This window comes from Lasiosphaeria miniovina (assembly GCF_030549165.1).
Source record: "Lasiosphaeria miniovina strain SMH2392-1A chromosome Unknown B0T26scaffold_5, whole genome shotgun sequence".
Lineage (NCBI taxonomy): Eukaryota > Fungi > Ascomycota > Sordariomycetes > Sordariales > Lasiosphaeriaceae > Lasiosphaeria > Lasiosphaeria miniovina.
In genome coordinates, this window is record NW_026848224.1 from 32,789 (window position 1) to 53,507 (window position 20,719).

The following is a 20,719-nucleotide window of genomic DNA, read 5'->3' on the forward strand; positions in this document are numbered from 1 at the left end:
TCGGGTCTTCGTAGTAGGGCTTAACTACGGTTGATCGGAAGATGCGCGGGCCGTTATTCATTTCCAGGGTACAGGTTTCTCCGTCAACTGCAATCAGTTTGAAGGGTCCTTGCCAACCGGCTTTTTCGCGCCATACACGGACTAGGGAGTTAACCGGTAGTTGAGTGGTTCGTACGGTGTTTGGGCCGTTGCGCGTTGCGAGGGCGCCGTTGACTTGTCGTACGGCCTGTAGCCGTTTGACTGCGTCAGTGGCTTTCTTGACTGCTAGGGCACGTTGTTTTATCGTAGGCGAGGGTGCCGAATCTTCGGTCAGCCGGGGGTAGGCGCCGAAGACTAGGAGCGTAGGTATAAGGCCGTCCGGGCCGGCCGTATCGTTGACTGCTTTGACGGCCATTTGTAACGAAGCTTCCGGGCTTGCTTCGGGGTCCTCGGCCCTGAAGATATTATATGCCCGGCGTAGTGGTGTGTGGTATCGTTCAACCTTGCCAATACTGTTGTGGGCTTCAACGGGTATTTCTTTGATCGAGATCCCCATCTCCTTAGCCGACTGCCGGAACTCGGTAGATCGGAACGAAGTGCCGGCATCGGTAACTAGCCAGTCGGGGGGTCCTTGGTATACATTGATCCAGCAGAGGCAGAGGGCTTCCCATACGGTCTTTGACGATATATCCTTGAGGAAGCAGGCCGCTGAGAAGGCCGTAGCCGTATCGACGATGTGGAGGACAGGACGGCTATCGATATATAGTATATCGACGATAACCTCGTAGTTGAACTCGCAGTCGTCGTGGAGGGTGAATTTGAACCGGGCTGGGCGGCCAGCGTTCATTTGGCACTGGTGGCATACCCGGCTAAGGAACTCAAGGGCTCCGATTTCCACAGGGTGCCCGGCCGTCTTCAAGACTTTATGTAGGCGGGCGACCGACGGGTGGCCGAATCGGCGGTGGAGCCGGCGTAGCTCTGTGTCGGTAAGGTAGTTATATGCGAGGGTCTTCTCTTTGGTTAGTTGGAGCCAGGGGTGCCCCCACTTCCGTACGACGGGGACGGTTAGGTTGCCCTGCCGTAGTTGGTTATGCAGGTTGTCGAATTTCAAGCCCAAGCGATCCATATCCTGAAGGCATAGCAGGAACGGTGTGTTTGCGGGGACTACGTGGAAGTCAACCGAGCCGAAGGGGGTAGGTACGGTGATAGTGCCCAAGGGGGTGAGGGTGCCGCCCTGGCCGAATTTGATTGCGGCCTCCGTAGTTGGCGGTCCGAGCCGTAGTGACGGTAGCTCCCTTTGTAGGGCACGGAACTGTGGGTGCCCGGCCGTTGAAAAACCGGACGCCCCTGTGTCGGGCATGATGCCGTGGAACTCCGTAGCTGAGTAACGGCCTTCGAGGGTGAAGATTGAAGCGGGTTGGTGGTCCTGATCCTCGGCCTGTAGGAATGGGTCTTCTTTGGTTAGGCCGTGGCGGACTGACCTATCGGCAAGTAAGGTAACGATGGCGTTGCCGTCGGTTGGCATGGAATCGTTAAAGAAGGTACTTTGGAATCCCTCTTCCTCACTACCTTCGGACTGGTCGTCTTCGTGGGCCTGTAGGAACTGCGAGACGTTGTCGTCTTCGTCGTTATCGTCAAAGCTTTGGGTTCCTTCGTACCAGGCTAGGAATTGGGCATATGTAGCCGACGGTTGGCTACTCTGTATATGCTTGTTGCCCTTGAAGCGGTCGTAGGCCTGGCGCCTTTCTTCCGTCGTGTGGGTTGTCGACCAGCAGCCGGGCTTGCCGCATACGTAGCACTTTTTACCGGGCGAGGGTCCTCGGGCCGGGAAGGTACGTCGTGGTTTTTCCTGGTCCTTACGCCCGAAGCGAGCCTCTCGGCCGTTGCCTTTGAATGTCCGGTCAGTCCAGTGCTGCCGGGCTTCCTCAGGGGCGTAGGTGTTGAACTGTTGGTTATGGGCTTCAGCTGCAATACTAACTGCCGACCGGAGCTGGCTGCGTACGCCTTCGTAGGTTGCAGCCGGGTTGTACAGACAGAGTGTACATTCAGGGATCCCACGGCAGGCGTTGAGGACTTGTATGCGGAGTAGTTCTTCTGACTGATTGATGGTCGGGAGGGTACGTTGAAGCTTGGTAAGCTTATTGAGTAAGAGTTCGAGGCACTCGGTCCTTGGTTTCCCTGGGTTCTCGTCGATGACCTTACGTAGCGTTGTGTTGCCCCACTCTAGTAGGCGTAGCTGGTTGCTTTCTTCGCTTTCGAATTGGGCCTTAGTCTGGGCGATCAACGTAGCGAAGTCGTATTTACGCCCACAGAGCCGGTCGTAGTAGTAGGTCAGGGCGCGGCTCTTGAGCATAGCGGGGAAGGCTACGTCGTACTGGCCCTGGGTAATACCCAGTCGTTGGCAGCAGTCCTGGAAGATCACTAGCTTAGAAGCGAATACATCGTATGTATCGCCGCCGTATTTCATCTCGTCGTTGTAGAGCTTAGCCAGGTCTGTAAGCTGCTTCGCGTTCGGGGGCCCTTGTGGTACGGGTGGGTACTCGAACTGGAGTCTAGATCGAGGGTACTGGAAGTCCTGGTGAGGGCCATCTGTAGGACTGCGTTGCTGGGGGTACTGGGGTCCTTGGTGAGGGCCGTTTGTAGGACTGCGTTGCTGGGGGTACTGGGGTCCTTGAGGTGGTTCCCGAGGTGAAAATGCCGTAGGAGGTTTTTCGGGCTCCTCTATATCGTCGTCGGGCTCTTGGATCTCCCGAAGGAAGTCAGGGTCTAGGGTATTTAGTTTGAAGGCCTTGTTCCGTCCTTTCTCGTACTTGACGTCCGCGTCAGACCATCTGTGGAACTCCTTCGCTGTTGCTGCTCGTTGGAGGTTATTGTGGATCCTGTCACCATCCATAGTAACGAAGACTCCGTTACCCCGGAGCCAGTTACGTAGGGTAGTCTGTGTTCGACCCGGGATCTTCGCCCAGGCGGCTTTATCCCAGTGCTCGAATTCCTCAGTAAACTGTACCCATGCGTATCTTCCTTTTAGGGGGTTTTTCTGCCAGGAGCGTAGCAGGAAGTGGATGTGCCCATTGATCTGCTCATTTGTTGGCGACGGGAGTCGATCGAACGCGCTTAGCCGGCCCCAGGTTAGAGGGTCTACCTCCCCTTGAAGGTCGGGAGGGACCGAGGGTCCGGGGGTAGGGCTGCTGAGGGGTTCTGAGCGCGCTGGTTGGCTAGGCGTAGGGGTCGGGGACGTAATAACGTCGTTCTCTGTGCCCGTGGCCATCTTAGGCGTGTACGAACGAGCCGTTGGCTGGCCTGGAACGTAGGGATGGGCTGTTGACTGGCCTGGAAAGCTGGGAGTCGAAGGAAAGTGCTGGAAAGCGAGAGAATGCGAAAGAATGTTGAGAAGGGCCGAAAAATGAAGGAATGTTGAAAAGACCGAAGAATTGAAGCCGGATGGATTATGGTAGAATGGAATGGTTGAAGGTCGAAAAGAATGAATGAAGGTAAAAGAATGATGATTCAACACGTAGGTCGTTGTTGGCCTGGAAGGTCGTCTTTCAGGGTTTGTTGCGTGGTAGACGCTCTACGGCTAGGTGACGCCAGGGAGACGGTCACGGCCACTTCTTCCGTAGATTCGAAGGTCCTTGGGCTGCGGTTGAGATTCGAGGCACGAATGCTCCGTTATACCATCTCTTCCGTAGTTGGGGATGCCTTCCTTAGCACAGGTTCGTAGAGAGGGCCGGCCTTCGGGTCCGACCGTTCTCTACGGCGCTGTCTCTTCTGTTGCTCCTTGCTGATCTGTGGCGGAGGACTGTTGTCCCAACAGTGGTGAGTTAACCACTGATCAGTGTTGGATTCACCAGGGTACCGGTACTGGACTCAACAGGGCGTGGCTGCACGCCGAAAACTGGTGGTTCAAGTGATGGATTGTAGATGTCTGTTCTTCTCTCTCTAGCTTTCTGGCAGTGCCAGAAAGCCCGTTCTTATACTACTATTGTGGTGGCGAAGTGGGTGGCGAAGTCTCTATCTAGAACCTTCGAGGCCCTTCTGCTTGACAAATTCCAACAATTATGTAATGAGGTCTGACAGGGCGGGAGCGGATACAACGGGAATAGGGGTACTCATTACCTTTTCTATCGGTCTTCATCGTGTTTTTCCTCTTGTTGCATTGGCTTGGTTTGTACTTAATAGTCAGAACGCAATGTATGTCTTTGTCACCGTGTTGTCACTTCATAGTCCTCAGCATAGAGCACCCGTATCGCCGCCATCTGTACGGTTGTTCGAAAAATGCGCATGGATTCTCAAAAAAAAAGTTGGTAGATTGTTGTACTCATGTATTGCTGTACTTCGATGAGAGCGGCGACGACTGGATGAGCGGCTGGGAGAGCGCGGGGAGCTTGGTGAGCGCCGGGGATTTGGGGAGCGCCGCTCGGGCTCGGGGCGATGTCCGGAAGAGTACCCGGAAGTAAGCGCTCCTTACTATTTCGTACAACGGTGTGATCTGAGTAAGAAATTTCGTCTAACACAGGAAAGAAGTTTGCCTGACCACAGATGTTGGACGACCATGAAAGAGACCATCTCGCTTGAACACCATGGCGGGGCGATCAACCCCACCGTGCGCCTATCCACTTTGGGTTAGCCTGTATGTGCAACGCGTCCCGCCACCTAAACATACAGACCCAGTTGCAGTCAACGCGACCTCATCCAGACCCGACAGCAGAGGCGAACAAGCCGGACGGCTACCAGAAGTTCCCAACACTGGTATAGATTGAACCGCCATGCGGCGAGAGCACTACCATTTCCAGCTACCTTGAAACCCATTACCTGGGCCGCTTCAAACGAGATGGCAAGCACAAACGGAGAGGACGCGGACGTGATAGCCGAGCTCCCACCGCCGTCGCAATCCCACTTTGCCAAATTCGAAAACTTCGCACCCAACGATGGTGCGTCCTTTGACAATGAATTTGATCGTCTCGCGTCGTCGCAGAACTAGATCCCTGGCCCGCAGCAGTATACCGAGAGCCCACAATTGCGATGCGCCAAGAGCTAAAGCTGCACTACTTTTCGCAGTCGCAGGACGGCAATAGCGAAACAGACGCTGGATTCACAGAGGAGGATCTGGAGCTTAAGGGCTACCAAAAGCTATACCGCGAGGTGGGCATCCCCTCGAACGATTCCATTGCGGAGTGCAAAAGGGATCTGAAGAACGCGCTCGTCAACATTGTAGACCTAGTCGACGCTCAGCGGTTGGGCAAGAAGGTTGAGGCGTGGAATGACTTTGGGGCCTTCCGCGACTACACCCTCCAAGATGAACACCGTATCGACGCGCGCGAGGCGAAGAAGGATGGCGGGTTTTTGGCCTCGTTACTGCAGCGTCTTCGACTGCCAGGCTCACAAGTTGAGTCGGAGTGATATATATACAACAACCGTACCTACGGTTCTAAATAGCTCTTCCTTGATCCCTCAAGCAAGCAATTACATTCATTGTGTGCATACACTTTGCACAGCATTCCAGATTGACTGATTTACGTGCGATAGGAGCTTGCCCTTTGTTCATTCTTCATTATCACTAAACCCACCCAACTTTGCAGAGCCTGTGCTCTCTTACAGACAGACGACCCTAACAGTTGAGTGGTTTGTAATAGAGAACCCTTATTAGTGTCACGGCACGGCGGTAGGCGCTGAGGCCCTACTGTTACAATCTGGACAACAGGTCCACGGAGCTAGGCCCGGCCTAGGATTGTGGAGTCTGGACGGCAGGTAGGAGATAATAATACACAAGGAGTATCGTGCACAGATTGCGAAAGACAAGCTTTCAACACACAACCTAAGTGTGCTTAACCAGATGCATTGATAGCTGCAGAACCGTTCTCCCAGAGAGAGCGCGTTCTGCTAGCTCCTATATATACAACTATGAGCAACCAATCAGAGTCCCTTCTTTGCGCTCTGTGGGCCCCGGGGCGATCTGCCAACAGATCGCCATGGGCCCCACTAATCGCCCCGCTCCGTGCGCTCTCCTAGGTCTTGGCAACTAACCGCACAGAGCACTACCTGATTGGCCGCATCCTTCCTGCCGAGAGCCCTGCCCTGAATGCCGCTCCAGCCAATCTGTAGCGGGCGGGACAACGTCCTCTGCACCTTTGAACCGGGATTGTAACAGCGAGTGCTCAGTGGGGTCAGTGCCAAGACCCGCTGAGCACACTGAGCTGAGAGCTTAGTGCGGCTTAGCGCGTCCAGGACTGAACGCGACCGAGCACATAAGGCTAGACTCTGATTGGTTGTTCATAGTTCTATATAGGAGCTGGCAGGACGCTCTCTAGGAGAGACGGTTCTGCAGCTATCAATGCATATGGTTAAGCATACATTGGTTGTGTGTTGAAAGCCTGTCTTTCGCAATCTGTGCACGATACTCCTTGCCTCCTAGCAATCTCCTACCTGCCGTCCCAGACCCCACAATCCTAGGCCGGGCCTAGCTCCGTGGACTCTGTTGTCCAGATTGTAACATATTGGTTGTACATTGAAAGCTTATCTTTCGCGATCTGTGCACGATACTCCTTGCCTCCTAGCACCTCCTCTCTGCCGTCCCAGACCCCACAATCCTAGGCCGGACCTAGCGCTATGGACACCGTTGTCCAGATTGTGACACCGCCGCTCATAGCCAGAACAACAACGCCGCAACTGGCTACTCGCTGTCTCATAAGCTGGCTCGCAGCGCGACGACCGCAGACAGTATTGGGAGCTCGCGGCAGCGACGCCTGGTTAAGTGCTAAACGTGTGCGAGCAGGCTCGTCAACGTCTATCGGCAATTCGTGTTCCCCTAGCTGCCCTGCCCGATCGGCCACACTTACGACATGACTCTTGCGGGACCAACACGATGCCTTATCAAGTGCTCCAGGAAGAGACTGGCAAATGAGAGCGGCATAAATATTATAACCAAAGTGGTCAAATTCGGCACTTACCCCGCTAATCTGCTACTCATCACCGCCTTGTGGACTGTACCTGTACCCCTGCTGCACTTGCCAACCGACTTCCCCTCTTTCAAGCTGCTACGGAGGAGCAACGACCATCTGCAAGTAACGACATGTCCCTCATTTCGCCGCGCCAGAACGCCCGCCTCAGTGACATTCCTTTGGAGAGAGAAGCTCGGCTACGGGCCTGCAACTTCGCCCTGACAGCCATCTTTGAACAGTTCCCAAGCCACCAACCCTTCCTTCCTGGCAAGATTTGAGCCGTAACCGATGGTAAGAAATAGCAGAAACTGCTCATCGTTCGTGATCCGTGCGGAATCTTCCGCCTCTCAAAGCGACCAGCAGTCCCTAGCTTAACCGCCCTCTCTTGCCCCGCGCTGCCTATATATACAGATCACTCCTGTGACGGCCCGCCTTACGCAGTAGGGATGTCAATGGTTGAAGGCAGTAACGAATGTGGATTTAAAGCTAAGGAAGAGAAAGGAATCTATCGCCGGGTCCGCGCAGGGCGCGGAGAAATAGGTAGTAGTGCTCAGTGCGCACAGGCCACACCCTAAGCACAATGCAGCCAATAGAATCAATCCTGTCACATGAGCCCTGTGGCGACCGTGACAACTCCCACGCGACACCGCACCGATCCTGGTCCGCGGCGCCTGGACTTGGAAGATGGCCGCCCTCCGCCCACCAGCTTCGCGGATAATACACCTCCTCTTTGTCGTCCTAGTGTACACAGTCCGCTGTGAGACCCTCGACCATACGGCACAGTTCCTACGGTCTTAGTAAGGAAGACTATAGGGCAGAGTTCCTTATAGTCTTGGTGCAAGCTTGACTACTGGACAGAGTTCCCTGTAGTCTAGTCTCTGTGGTAGAGTCCCACAGAGCCGGCCGTCTTGCTTCCCTTAGCTCCGCTGTTGTAACCAGTGCTTCGGGTCACTCCAACCTAACTTGCACCACGCAGGACTTACCCTGCACCACTCGACAGACCTACCCTGCACTGTCTCCATCGACATCACCGCTTCCGCTACGCACGGCTGCAGTTCCGAGTTCACTGCAGCAACCCTGTGCAGGTGCTGCGTTCAGGCCTGCCAGGAGCACGCAGTTTAACAGCATTATATATAGTTTTCTGTCTCTTATTCTATATTTCTTCGCGCTCAGCCCTTCAAAGGAGGCTCCGTGACATCCTAGACTCTATTTTTCCAGTTCTTAGCAGCTTAGAGAGTCAACATTCCGTGGACCTCCGGCAACGAGCTCGGAGATAATGATTGAGCTATAAAGACCCAAAACCATATAGCAAGAGAATAAACGCACGAGAATTGCCGAGCTTCTTAAGCCACTATGCGACGGTTTTATGAAAGAGAACTCAGTCTTGAATAGCAGGTAAGAGAAATATTCCTGGGTCTGGATGCTACCGGTCATTTATGTAATAATGGCCAGAGTTATCATTGGTGCTTGGCTTTTAGATAGATTGAGCCGTATCGACTGCTTTAGGGAAGTGGGAAAAGCTGAACACAGTACCTATAATAACGCACAAATTTTACCCCCTTATTATTAATCATACAACATAATTATCCGGAGGGTGGATAGCTCGGTGAGTGTGTAGCAGGTAGCTATCATGTATTCAGCCGAAATGTAGACTAATCTCCCAAACACGGGACAACCCACTGATGCGGTTGGCGAGTCCACAAAGACGACGACATGAAGAGCAGATTCTCCAAGCGGGCCTATGATCGAGAATAACCAAAATGCTAAAACTATACTTACCTGCGGTATATATCACAAGTTAGAAGTCATTTTATTCTGCCATTGCTGACTTTGTCCGTTCAGGGTTTCGCTCAGACGCTTCGAAGACGAACACATGCATCCCGACGGGAGACGACAGTCAGTCCGCTGTCGCCAACTGGAAGCCCTGGTGTTACCACCCGGTGTTTCTGATTATCTTAATGGGCCTTCAGCTTATGTCTATTGGAGTCCTCGAATTACTTGTGCGGAAGTACCAAGCTGCGACGGCCGAAGGGGCTAGCCTCAAGTCCAGTCTCTACCGGAGCAGCATCTGTCGGGACGCCCGCTCTGACGAGCTTAGCTTGGACCCTAGACCTGGAGCAAAACTCCGCAATCATAACCATCCACGAACCTTATGTCCGCGGCCTGCAGGGAGTTAATGCGGCGGTGATCATGTCTAGTGTTGCCCTTATTGTCTTCTCTCGGACAAGACAGTCCGGCTTGCTTGCCGACGTGGGCTCAATCGAGGATCTTGCTCGGCTCATCGCCGACAGCCCTGTGCTTCCCCTCCTGAAGCAGATACCCTCATACGAGCGCATCAAGACAATACAGACATCGCTTTCGGATCATCGCTTTCGTCTCCGCTACTTCCTAAAAAATTACCAGGCAATTGGACCTGTGTGGTCAGCAGAGCTTGATCTAGTTTCAGCAGATCTCGACCAAGTTGCACCACCGACAGTCAAATCGATCCCTCCAGGCAATGTTTACAAAAAGTCTCACCTCGAAGCTCATCCCTTAGGTCCATGGGGTAAAACTATTTCTATCTGGCTAATACTTCAAGTTACCTTCGACTTGATTCTCACTTTCGGCTTAACTAATTGGGGGTTTAATGGGCTTGCCGTTCGAAGCTTGTCGACGGTTATCCTATTAACAAACCTTATCTTTTGCGAAAGCCTGCAAAATAGTATGGCAGTTATCCAGCCATTTTTTCGCTTGTCGCCTTTCATTCTCAGACGGCAAGGACCACCTTGCCGGGCACACTCGCGAGCACAGATACAGGCTATATTCACGCCTGGGATAACCCTGTCTCTCCTGGTTCAATCGGTGTACCAGCGCGCGTTTCCCATATTTCTTGTCGTCACCTCCCTGACCTTGGGCCTCCAGATTAGAAACGTCGTCTACCGGCCGCTTTTGAACATTCTTCTTCTGAGGTGGCCCCAACCCACTGTGAATGATATGTTCAAGTCGCTGATTACTAGGAGTACGATGGGGGCTGGTTCATCGGTTTGGAGATTAGAAAAGTCCTAGCGGTTCAGTACAGGTTTGGCGAAACGGAGCCGAGTGCCGAAAACATAGAGTCGTGGAAGTGGCTTCGTCGGAAATTCGATAAAGAATTACAAGGTTGATTGACGCGGAGTCATTTTGATAGGGTCTGGAGCTGTCAAAAAAGAGAAGGGAGAAAGAAGAAAAAAGGTGGGGGGCCGTCGCAGCAACGTGCCAACGACTGTAGCAAAGGTATTCTTTTCGAACTTGAACTCCCTAAATCTGGCCCGTGATCAATATTGACAGTGGCTTGAAGGGTCTTGAATTGTCTGTCTCCCTCCAATCTAATAATACAGAAAGAAGGCCTTTTATGCTTCTAATAAAAGGACAAAGGAAACCTAGTTCAACAGTCTGTTCAGTCCTACTACGTAAGGGACTCAGCCGTAGCAAGGGAGAAAAAAGAGGGCATTCGGAAGTCCGGGAGCCCGAAAAAAGGGATCAGGCTGAAAGTAACGAATGAAGGGATATGCAGGGATATGCAGGTATGTGACTTGACAATGTGGCTCAAAAGTGGCTCAAAAGTAGGCGACACTAAATCTATCTTCAAAGCGCTGAATGAGGCACCAAAAAATTACGACCACTCAAGGCCCTTGTCCTCTCCAAACTTTTTAAACAAGTCCACATAGCTCTCCTGCTGCTCCGCCGTCCGCTCGGTCCACGTATCCGAGCAAGCAAAGTCAACCAGCTTCAGGCCCTCGTTGAAGACCTCCTGGGCGATGTCGAACCACTCCTGCGCAGACTTTCCCTGGAGCTTGTCTTCCCCGTCTTGGTTCTGTTGGCCGACTGCGATGGAATGAATGGCTTATCAGCTGCGATCTCTTTCCAATCTTTTGCCTCGTCTTCTAAATGGGGACGTTGCAATGAAAAGTAGACTGATCCTTACCATCTAACCTGATGAGGTCCCACGGGCCAGGATAGTCGGGAAATGGTGTAGTACCACCACCTTTCATGACCAGCACCGGCCCTTTGGCCGTGAGTTTCCGGCTCGAGTGAGCGCTATTGGCAATCGTGCGGCCACCGGATGAACTGCCTTTAAAAAAGAAAACAAACCTCAGTAAACGACGAGTACACCCCACGAGACGTGTACGGCTGAGAGCGAAGGACCCGGGGTTAGGTGGGGAGGACACAAACCTTCGCGAGATACTCCAGCGGTAATTCCCATGCTCGTCCGAGTCTCCGTCTCCCGTCTGCGCAGCACCACCCGAGGAGCTTGTCAAGCTCTTGTCCAGGTGGGTGTTGTGAATCTCGTAAGAGGCGTGCTCCGCCATGTGGTGGATATAAAAGGTCGACCTGCGCACGAGATCCTCGTCGAGGTGGGTCAACTGGAACTCATTGTTTGTGTCATCGTAGCTGATGACGTGGTTCTGGTGGGTGTGGCTGGCGCCAATGAGATATAGGCCGTCTTCGGGCATATTGGGTTTTGTTGGCTTGGGGATGGGGTTGCTCTGGGAATCTGGCGATGGCGCTGTCGGTTTTATCGAGTTCGCGCTACAAGATGTGTCTTGTAGAAGGGGTATGGTAGAGACGAGGGAAGGGATGCAGTATTTGAAAGGGGGAAATGGAGAGCGCGTAGAGCTGCAGGCGAGGGGGGAAACAAGAGAACAGAGGGACGGGGCACCAATTCGCTATCTTGGCAATTTTACACACTTGCACACGCGCGATTTCCTCAGTCGTAGCATTATTAGTAGAGTGTGACCAATGGTCTCCAGAGGGCCATGCCAATGCAACAGCAGGCACACTGCAACTTGGAGAAAACAGAAAAAACAGTGCAAGTTCGTCGTCTGTTTATGACACAGTCCGCACAGCCTATTGAGCGATGGACAGCAGCAAGTGATAGGCAGCAATGTGGCGTCTCGTATGATCAGGCTGTGGTTGCTGAAATCCGCAGATATGTCCTTGATTCGGTGCTGGTTTAGTTCATCTGCAGCAATAAGTTTGGAGGTGTGCAGACCCTACTTCGTATCCCAGCCAGTAATGACCCAAGGCCTCGGCCACAGGGCGCAAAGGAGTTTCAGCTGGTAGGTCTGTGGATTCCGATTGGCGATAGTCATATGCATTTGCATGTTGCAAGGGATGCAGTACAGGTGCCGGACGGGCTCTCTTATTAGCTGTTGTGGAACACCACAAAGTGCTCATTACCTAAGAAAAGAGGGGTGGAGGGTAGTGTGTGTAATACGCAGTACCCCAAATGGCGCGTACTGAGTCATCGCCGCCGTTCACCGTCACGGCCGCCTCCGTTTTCGCTTACGGCCTGCATAGCTAGTATTCACTGCCCACTGCTCCGTTTCCAGCTGTTTACATATGCTGGCGAGAAAGAAGAAAGAAGAAGCTCAGCTGTCTTCAATCAGGCTTCGTTAGGCGTGAAGACGAACTTGTCCGGACATCGTATTCCCTTCGAGATACCGTAAAGTCTCATAAAACTGCGAATTACTCTTGGACCGTGCCCGCCCACGAGCCACGCAAAGCCACGGCTCCAGCCACGTAACCTATTCTAAGCAAGGGCTTAGTTCGGTTCTGGAAAGAGTCTAGTTCTTACCTCTTCAAAATTACTACTTTCCGGGGTTTCTTTTCTGCCACCTCCACCAGCACACAACCGGATTCTTTCCAATTAGCAATAGTAGGAAGTAGTTAGAACAACTAGTTTACTAGTAGTTTTCTATACGAACGAACAAGCTATTTAGTCCATCGCTACTGCCGTACTGCCTAGAAAACAACGCTCGTGAGCCCCAGCAAACTCCAGTAAACCACTACGAAATTCATAAGATTCCACGCGTTCAACGGCCCTGGTTCGGTGGGGGGAGCTAGTCACACCGATTTCAAGGGGGCCTTGCAGCCACTACTCCGATTCAGGCAATTTTAAAGGGGTCGCTTACTCAGAATCCGAGGCTAGAGCCGTAGCTTTGCGTGGCTCGTGGGCGGGCACGGTCCAAGAGTAATTCGCAGTTTTGTGAGACTTTACGGTACTGCTTCTATCAATCCAAGGAACGGCTAGCCTCTACTCAGCGATGCTTGGAACAAGCAAACTACGAACCGCCAGATTCGTCTGGTCCTCCGCCTTAAGTCGGCAGAACCGACCCCGTCGTTTCGCATCATCAATAATGAAAACTGCCTCATCTTGGCTGGCGAGCACAAGGGCGCCCATACTTCAGCCTTGGCCAGGGGTATGGATCGGTTAGCCAATTTGAAACACAGAATAGAAGGGGAAGAGGAGGACGATGCATTATACATACCCCACGGGATTTCCACATATGGCATCCCCTTCCACTCCCCCTCGCCAGGGTAGGAGTCCTTGGAGGCGTTCAGATCGTCAACGACAAATATCAGTGATCCCCGCTTGATTGACGTATCTCCCGTTAGAGTGATGGCTTGGAGGTGGCTGGGGTGTTGCTGGTAAAAGAGCGTGACAAGAGGAACCGTATCGGGTCGGACATCTGCATACGTACCAAGAATTAGCAGACAAAAAAGAGCCCCTATAGTGGGGCGAAGCACGTACAAATCCACATCCCACCGTACGGCTGCTTGGCATTGGGTACAAGGTAGGGCTGAATCAGGAGCGCGTATAGCGTGCGGTCCTTGCCATCCGTTTCGAGCCTGAAGATGCTAAAGCTGTTCATCGCCGGAACCGCATCAGAATGGTACACCCTCCCAAACGCCGGGATGGGCTCGGGCGGCCACTGCTCCTGGTATTTCACCAGCCGAACCTGGATACCGCCACGGTCGGGAAGAGGCGAAGCTTCAGCAGGATCATCTCCATCTCCCTCCTGTGCCGCCCCTTGCACGACGACGCTCTTACCAGAATCGGCACTCACCCGAAACACAGGCTCCTCCGCCGGCAGCAACGCGTAAGTCTTTTTCTCATGGTCCCCCGAAACAACCAAGCGAAGCCCCTCCACGTCGCCCTCCGCCCTCCGATGGCGGCAAATCAAAAGCTGCCCCTCATGCGGGTGATCGCCCATCCAGAGGTTTCCCACCCCAGCGATCCAACTGCAGTCTCTGGTCTTGTTGCTCGATGACTTTGAAATGGGTGCTTGGGCATTATGCTTGCTGTAGAATGCAACCGCCCGCCTCGCCCTGTGTGGGGGGACGGCGACCTCCCCAATACGGAACCAATTATAGGCATAGCGCGCGTCGACCGGCGTCCCCTGCAGTTTCTCCGGTGACTCCCGCACGCGCACGCTCCCGACATACTGGGCGGGGATGAACCCGTCTGTGGTGCGTCTGCCGACTGGCTTGACGATCAAGCCGAGCCCACCGTCCATGTTGGCCTCGCGGAGGAGCATGCAGTGCTGCCAGTCGCGGATGGCATGGCGGGTGGCGACCGACACAGCCTGGTGCAACGAGTTAGGTATGAGCAGGTCGTGTCGTGTGTCGGCCTCCTCCAGCGCGCGCCAGTACCAACTGGTAGAGATCACGCCGGATTTGTCCACAACGCACGTCCTGTCCCCCACCAGGTGCTTTCCCGTCTCGGCGAGGTCCCCCACCGTCGTGGAGGGCATGTCATACAGCGAGTGCGGACACCACGACCAGCCCCCCGAGGTGGTGATGGTGGGCTGTCCGTGGAGCAGGCTGTCCGGGTGCAGGTTCCAAACGCGGTCGATGATGGCCTTGGTGATCTCGTGCGTCGCCATCGTGTAGTCGACTTTGATCTTAGCCAGCAAGCCGGCGATGACCATGCGGTCCCGCGCCCACGATGTGCTCCGCGGCTTGAGGATGGCGGCGAGGTCGCTTACGTTGCTTATCTCGCGTCGCAGGCGGCGGATGATGGTCGACGCGATCCAGTGCGCCCGCGTGCAACGGGCGGGGTCTGTCGCGAGGATTTCTTCGTCCAGGTCCTTGATCAGCGGCTCACCGCCCTCCACGGGGTTCTTGTACAGCACCTTGACGGCCTTGGACATGATCAGCTCCAACGCGGTCCAGCCGCGGGTGAACCAGGGGCATAAGACCAGGGCAAGACAAGGGCCCTCGCTATTGTCGGCCCACTCGAAGTTGAGGAGGTAGTTGTCGTGGAGAAGGGTGCACTCGCCGGCGCCGTAGTTGCGGTGCATGTTGTTGATTTCCTCCTGCCGGAGTTGGGCGTCTTTGGGGATGGAGATGGCGTCCCACCAGATGGCGTCGTAGCCGATTCTTTTCACGACGCGGGCGAGAAACCGGAATAGGCACTCGTTGACCTTGCCGGGATCGTGCAGGCCCACGCCGGTTCCGTCGGACCATACGTGCGAGATGGCGACGTAAGGGCCTTCTTGGGATACTTTGGGCTCGCCGGGCGCGGTGGACCAGACGGTGCGCTTTCCGGACCGGATGGACTCGTCGAGCTTTTTGGGGTCGAAAAAGAGCGGCTTACCCTCCTTTTTGCAAGGATCGTCGTCGAGCTCGGAGCACTTGTGGCATTGCTTCACCCTTGTGCTATCCAGCACGGTGAAGGTGCAGAACGTCGGTGTGCACGCCTCGTGGCCCTCGTGTTTCAACTGGGGGTATCGAGCAGCAGCATGGGCGATGGCGGGAATGTCGAGATGCTCCCGCTCCATGGCGACTGTGAGATTCCAAAACCGGTTGGGACAGATGCCCGCCTCTGCGGCCCGCTGGGAGGCTTTAGTAAGGTCAGGGTCGGTGATGGCTCCAGGGAGGAAGCCAGGATCCCACGTCTGCTCGATGATGGCGAGTAGGTCGAGGGAGTGCTCGATCGTCATCATCCAGTAAATGGTCTCGAACGCTCCAAAGGCGTCGACAGCTCGCGTGGTTTTGTTTGGGCCGGCGAGTTTTGTAGACGGAACCATGCTGACATCTCTTCTCACCCTGACCAGGAAAAAATGGCACGCCATCACGGCGTGGGACATGCGAAGGACGGGCGATGTGAAGTTGCCCTGGTCTATCATGGTCAGTTGGCAGGCCATCAGCTGCAATGCCCAGTCTCGGAACGGTGCCCAGTCGCACTCCGGGGCGAGCTCCGCCAGCTCGCTTCGCTTCTTGGAACATGCCGGGTTCTCACAGCAATGGATCTGGGCATGCTGGCATAGCTGAAAGAGCTGGTTCATCAAGGGCGACTCGGTGTTGACGATGGCTCCAATGACATCGGGTACGAGCCTAGGTATCGCGCGGTCGTCTTCGGCATTACGACATCCCGAGGACCGATCAGTCTCGGCAGGAATGAGGATGGGATCCAGAGGTCCGACTCGAAGGAAAGGTGGGGTTCGCGCAAGATCGAGTTTGTCTTTTGGACGAACGCGCTCGCGGTCCTGGAGCTCTTTGATCGATCTTAACTTGGGGTCTAGCGGCATCTCTGAGAGAAGCTGCTTCGGATCCCGTTTGGCCGCCGGCTTGAATGTCTTCATGTGGACATGGCCAGTATCTGGGTCGCGCTCGAGCATGGCGAAAGATTGATAGCGATGCAGAGAGTTGGGGCAATAGATGTGTCACTCTGAATGATGCTGAAGAGAATGCTCAGCAGGGTTTGTTAAATCCAAATCTGGAATACCAGCACATTTTTGAGGTAATGAGGACTCACAGATTACCGCTAACGGTGTCAAAAACGGACATGTCTGTTACGGCCCGCTCTACCCTTTTTCGTCTGGGAGACTGCGGAGCTTCGATCATCTTCATTGGGTCCAGCCATTCTCCCCTCAATCAAGCTGGCCAGTTATAGAAGTGCCACTCCAATGGTGTTTCACAACGGTCCAATATCACTCGGCAAAGGTTACATTGCAGATGCTAGCTCTAAACACACCCAGCTGGCTGAACCGCGCTGTGCTGAGAGAATTTCGCCATTAGATCACAAACCTTATCTCAGTAAACTCAGACGTGTGTTGGCGAGGAAGGGCCATCCTAATTAGGTATAGATCATTAGACCCGCTTTTTAAATGGATTCCAATCAATGGACTTTTTCTTTTTGGGCAACGGGATCAGGGCCACCACACGTCTGAGCGCAAAACCAGATTTTTACTTCTTTGCGTCACGGCTCAATTGGGTCAATTGCGCGAATGCGAACAACATCGTCAAAGCAAGGCGCATCAACATCGTCAAAGCAAGGCGAATCAACACCTCGTATGCATCACTCTGATCGCTTGAAGATGCGCTTTCGAATGGTACTAGTCTTAGCCATAGGAAAAGGACGATTCCGACGGTGACGAGGCCCCGCAGCTCCCACCTGTGCCTGCCTGCCGTAGAGGCGCCGGTCCATCACGAGTTTGCTCTCTTCCTATTCGAGCCTCGTCATCGGGCCTTTCCGACCCCCCTACAAGCCCGGAGCCCCAGGAGGGGGCATTCGCAACTCGCCTTTAGATGCGTATCTGCATTAATTCACATAGGGCTTGCGCCCGGCACTTCTTTGGCGATAGCTTTACGCTGGTCCTTCATGGCAGGCCGCGGTGCCCATGATCTGGGCTCTTGTACAGGAGTTGAAGGTATTCGACCTGTTATCGTAATGCAGCACCTTGGGTCTCTTGCAACTAGACTAAGGCTCATTGGATCAAACCCAACTAAGAATAGTGAACATAAATACATATGTGAAAATAAACTGGATATCCTAGCAAAACATCCAAACCACACACCCCAAGCCCCGAACCATCAAGAGAAACCCAACTAACCAAATTCTTATCTTATGTTGTACTTAAAGAGGCCCATTAACCCACCTGCTCTTATACACCACCCCGCTCAGCTTGAAAAGCTGCGAAAAAGGACACCTCCTCTCCACCTTCCTGACAAAGAGCTGAAACATCGCATCATCCCCCATCCCACCCCAGATGTCAGTCTACACTTTTACGTCCAGCAGCACCTTCTCCCAATTCGGGTTCCCTTGCTCCCTCCCCACCAGCACTTTTGTCGGCAGCAGCCCCTCCACTTTGACATCCCATTCGCCGAGGGTGATTCCGTGGTCCTTGGCGACGACGGAGCCGGTGACATAGTTGCACGAGCTGAGGCTGGCGAGGCAGTCTATAACACAGGCCTTACAGGCCTGTATAACAGGGGGACTCAGCAGTCACTGTTGGTCACCGGGGCACTGGTTACAGCACTAGTTGTGGAACACTTGGGGTTGTGGGCAGTAGTTATACCCTACGGGCTCTAGTTAGAGGCTCGCACGCCACACGGGGTTCAACCGGTGAGTGATGAATTCCGCAAAACTATTTACTATGGGAAACTTTAAAAACCGACTCGCGGCCACACAAACTGTTCCGCTCGTCGCACGAAAACCAAGCGCCAACTCCTCCACTTTCCAGCTACAGGGTACACAAGGGTGAAGGGTACAGGGTACGCACGCAGCGTTCTAGGTACGCAGCGCTCCAGGGTACGCAAAAACTTAAAAGAATCTTCGAAAGTATTGGATTTAATAGAGTGTAGATAGTAGGGGTGGATGTGGTGGGGGTTGTGTGGCACAGACTATTCTTGGCTTGTTCGAAAACAGGGGTGTTCGAAAACAGGGCCCCCGACTGTAGTCGCAAAACTGGGACCACCCAGCCCGCTCCTTCTCTTCCCTTCTGCCAGGTCCTATAAAACCCAGTTTACATCCTCAATCAAGCCTCAATTCAAGTCTTCTCATTTAAGGAGGTGAGTGAATCTCACTGTCTTAATTGAGCTCAACACCTTTCAGTTAAGAAACTCCTGGAGTGGATTCCTCCGTCTCCGTCCATTCGGTTGCTAAACGTGGCCCTCCTATCTTAACCTAGTACCAGCCGACTCCGAAGTAGGCGTAAGCCTGGGCAATGGTGTCAAATTCGAGCTTGGGAGTGCAGGAACTGTGTCGGGGTTCCGTTCTGGCTGCTGCACCAGTCCCACCGCTTGCAGCAGCAATGAAGAGGCCATTGCTCCCAGTCTTCAAGGCAGTTCGATGAGTCTCTGGGTCGTACAACCGCAACTGGATGACAAATGAAGCAGTCTCTTTCAACTGGGCCGCAGCTGATCGCGTGAGAGATCCGAGAAGCTGCCGGTAAGTGGAGATAAAACCTGAGATTTTGGCAGAGTACTGTACCTGGGCGGGCGGGCATGGAGGTAGCCAGGTATTTCTGCCCTTGTTCTCAACCCCGCGCGGATTTCCCGTCGCCATCTGCGAAGCTCGGCCGAGCGAAGCCACCCCATTCGTTGAATGGGTCAAACTGAGACGGTTGGGCGGCTGGCCAGGGACTACGCTGCAGGAGGAGGCCCTGCTGGGTGGGATCATACGAGCACTCTCGCAAGGTCCAAACGGTTAGACACGAAAACGCGCTTTTTGGCTTGCCTGACGTCTACCTAGGTAGTGAAGAATCTTGGTACAAAAATTGCGGGCCAGATCGATGAGAGCCTCAGCAGCTGGCCTTCTCATCGCGAAGCACCTTGCGACGTGGCAAGGACCCAGCGAGTCTGACCTTGGACGTCACGTAGATACCCTCCGAGATGTATGGTTTCCAGTAAGTATCCCGGCCCTGGTACCTGTCGTTCCATTGCGCACCAAACGGGCTTGGCTCGCTGCTGCGGCACTTCATAGCAGCCTCCTCGTCGTTCTCCCCCCAAGAATCCACTTCATTCAAGGCGTCCATCGTGGCGGCCTCCCAAGCGGTTCTACTGGCCGAGGGCTTCAGGATGGGATCCATCCATGTCATTCCCTGGGCATAGAGTCTCGTTCTGTCGGTGCCCTTGTCTGGAGTCTCAGCGAACGTGTCGGGGTTGAGGGCAGCCAAGGTGTTGAGCAAGGCACGCCGCGAGCTGAGCTTGGTTTTGTAGCACTGCAGCCGGACCTTTGCGCACCTCGCCGCCCACTCCCCAGTCCGGCCCGTGGGTGGGATGAAGAAGCCATGGGTGACATTGCAGAGGATGACCCAGAAACTGATAAAGAAGGAATTCCAATCCTTTGTCGTCGCCGCTCCGATCGCTGCCGCCCACTGGCAGAAGATGAGAAACCTTAGGATGGACTGTAGGGCTCTCAACTGAGCGGGGGAGGCCTCTCCTGGCTGGGTAGGCTCCAGCGGGCGGTTGAGGAGTGAGTTGACGATGGTACTCTCTCCGTAGAATACCTTCCACTCATTCGAGTTCATGTGCTCTGTAACGACAACTATGCGGTTGAATTCGCTTGGTTTGCTGACAAGAAGCCTCCGGGGCCGCCCGCCATAGATGACAAAGATAAGGGCGCCAGTTAGCGGCACCAAGAGGAGAAAGGCCAAGGCGATGTAAAGGCGAAACAGGACAGCGGCAATGATGCAGCCGAGCAGGGTAGCCCATCCAAGAGCCGAAGTCGCGAGGAACCCGATCGAGTGTATGGCGGGGTGGCCGAGCGCGTAGTGGTACCATCGCGTCTCAGACACATCACGCTGATTGCCGCTTCCCAACCGGGAGACGTAGACAACTTCGAGATGTTGCACTCTCAGATCATGGCCGCGCATGTTATCGTGATCATTTTCAATGGTGACGGCTTGCTGGTACCCGAGCGCGAGACGAAGGGTTTCGGGGCTGCTGAGGAAATAACGCTCGCCATAGCGGCCATCTAGACGTGGCGACCCAACAAAGAAATCGCCCCACAACGAAATTGGCCCACGCCATGCCCACACCCACTCCACGGGCGCAAATTATCCATTTCTACACAAAATAACTAGCAAAAAAATACTCAATCCTCTTCTTCGGCCTGTCTATATTGTTCGAGCCCACGGGCGATTATTTCCCGGGCTTCTTCGACTGCATGTGGCTGGCTTTCTGCCCGAGCCGTTTTTTTCCGCTTTGGGGGTATTTGACTAGCTTTTTGTGCCTTGGCGATGTCCTCTATACGTGCAAATCGCTCATTTCCA

The 20,719-nt window shown here is 54.0% G+C and overlaps 6 protein-coding genes across 6 annotated transcripts; 1 reads left to right on the forward strand and 5 right to left on the reverse strand.

Moving 5' to 3' along the window:
• Window positions 1-4,745: 4,745 nt before the first annotated feature.
• On the forward strand, window positions 4,746-6,469 carry B0T26DRAFT_741531 (uncharacterized protein; the record flags this gene model as incomplete). The annotated part of the gene is made up of 4 exons (XM_060443984.1): window positions 4,746-4,750; window positions 4,819-4,937; window positions 4,979-5,364; window positions 6,392-6,469. 4 exons carry the CDS (start codon window positions 4,746-4,748, stop codon window positions 6,467-6,469), a joined length of 588 nt encoding a protein of 195 aa, XP_060293670.1.
• A 2,442-nt stretch (window positions 6,470-8,911) lies between these two features.
• Window positions 8,912-10,075, reverse strand: B0T26DRAFT_676823 (uncharacterized protein; the record flags this gene model as incomplete). The annotated part of the gene is made up of 7 exons (XM_060440020.1): window positions 8,912-9,029; window positions 9,067-9,080; window positions 9,265-9,305; window positions 9,435-9,468; window positions 9,591-9,608; window positions 9,696-9,879; window positions 10,053-10,075. The coding sequence occupies 7 exons, from the start codon at window positions 10,073-10,075 to the stop codon at window positions 8,912-8,914; spliced, it is 432 nt and encodes a 143-aa protein (XP_060293671.1).
• A 473-nt stretch (window positions 10,076-10,548) lies between these two features.
• Window positions 10,549-11,389, reverse strand: B0T26DRAFT_676824 (uncharacterized protein; the record flags this gene model as incomplete). Its single annotated transcript, XM_060440021.1, has 3 exons — window positions 10,549-10,760; window positions 10,861-11,003; window positions 11,109-11,389. 3 exons carry the CDS (start codon window positions 11,387-11,389, stop codon window positions 10,549-10,551), a joined length of 636 nt encoding a protein of 211 aa, XP_060293672.1.
• A 1,015-nt stretch (window positions 11,390-12,404) lies between these two features.
• B0T26DRAFT_676825 (uncharacterized protein) lies at window positions 12,405-16,342 on the reverse strand (the record flags this gene model as incomplete). The annotated part of the gene is made up of 5 exons (XM_060440022.1): window positions 12,405-12,468; window positions 12,514-12,577; window positions 13,208-13,408; window positions 13,471-13,678; window positions 13,787-16,342. 5 exons carry the CDS (start codon window positions 16,340-16,342, stop codon window positions 12,405-12,407), a joined length of 3,093 nt encoding a protein of 1,030 aa, XP_060293673.1.
• Window positions 16,343-17,580: 1,238 nt separating this feature from the next.
• Window positions 17,581-17,898, reverse strand: B0T26DRAFT_651014 (uncharacterized protein; the record flags this gene model as incomplete). Its single annotated transcript, XM_060438239.1, is given in 2 exon segments — window positions 17,581-17,721; window positions 17,734-17,898. Coding segments are annotated over 2 exon segments (306 nt in total), but the record flags the coding sequence as incomplete, so codon positions are not given.
• A 1,077-nt stretch (window positions 17,899-18,975) lies between these two features.
• B0T26DRAFT_714010 (uncharacterized protein) lies at window positions 18,976-20,498 on the reverse strand. Its single transcript, XM_060442158.1, has one exon. The coding sequence runs from the start codon at window positions 20,318-20,320 to the stop codon at window positions 19,247-19,249; it is 1,074 nt and encodes a 357-aa protein (XP_060293675.1). The 5' UTR covers window positions 20,321-20,498; the 3' UTR covers window positions 18,976-19,246.
• Between the last annotated feature and the right edge of the window lie 221 nt (window positions 20,499-20,719).